At 49.3% G+C, this 442-nt stretch overlaps 1 protein-coding gene across 1 annotated transcript in view; it reads left to right on the top strand.

The window, feature by feature from the left end:
* The window catches only part of LOC118478214 (atrial natriuretic peptide receptor 1-like), a 12,856-nt gene that overhangs the window by 9,995 nt on the left and 2,419 nt on the right, over positions 1–442 (top strand). The window contains exon 9 of the mRNA XM_035971356.1: positions 165–263. Within this exon, the coding sequence (XP_035827249.1) occupies positions 165–263 (99 nt within the window). The remainder of the gene's footprint in view (positions 1–164; positions 264–442) is intronic.

The raw sequence follows: 442 nt of genomic DNA, 5'->3' as shown, positions 1-442 counted from the left end.
GGGGGTTGTGGGTTTTTTTGGGGGGGGTTGTTGCTTTTTGTGGGTTTTGTGCACGTCTGTATTGAATACTCTAAAAGATTGTATAGCACTGAGAGCTTGTCTCCGTATTATCATAGTTGTTCTTATTGTTATCGTTGTATGACATCTTGTATTTTCCTTTCCAGGGACTGTGGCAGCCGGCGTGGTCGGCAGAACAATGCCGAGGTACTGTCTGTTTGGAGACACCGTCAATACAGCAAGTCGTATGGAGTCTACGGGGGTTGGTGAGTGGTTGTGGGCTGTTGGGTGGTAGTGCAACGATATCAGGGAGACAGACGAAAAGGGGAGCAGGGGGGTGGGAGGGGGAGACTGCAGGAAGGGCTTGTTGAAAGAAGTGGGAGAGATAAAGAAAGGGAACGAGGGACTCTGGTGTAGCAGTTAGGAGTGGTCTTAAGTGTTTCCA

The sequence above is a fragment of the Aplysia californica genome, unplaced genomic scaffold (genome assembly GCF_000002075.1).
Source record: "Aplysia californica isolate F4 #8 unplaced genomic scaffold, AplCal3.0 scaffold00422, whole genome shotgun sequence".
Classification (NCBI taxonomy): domain Eukaryota; kingdom Metazoa; phylum Mollusca; class Gastropoda; order Aplysiida; family Aplysiidae; genus Aplysia; species Aplysia californica.
The sequence above is the reverse complement of the archived record's forward strand: the minus strand, read 5'-3'. Positions and strand labels throughout refer to the sequence as shown.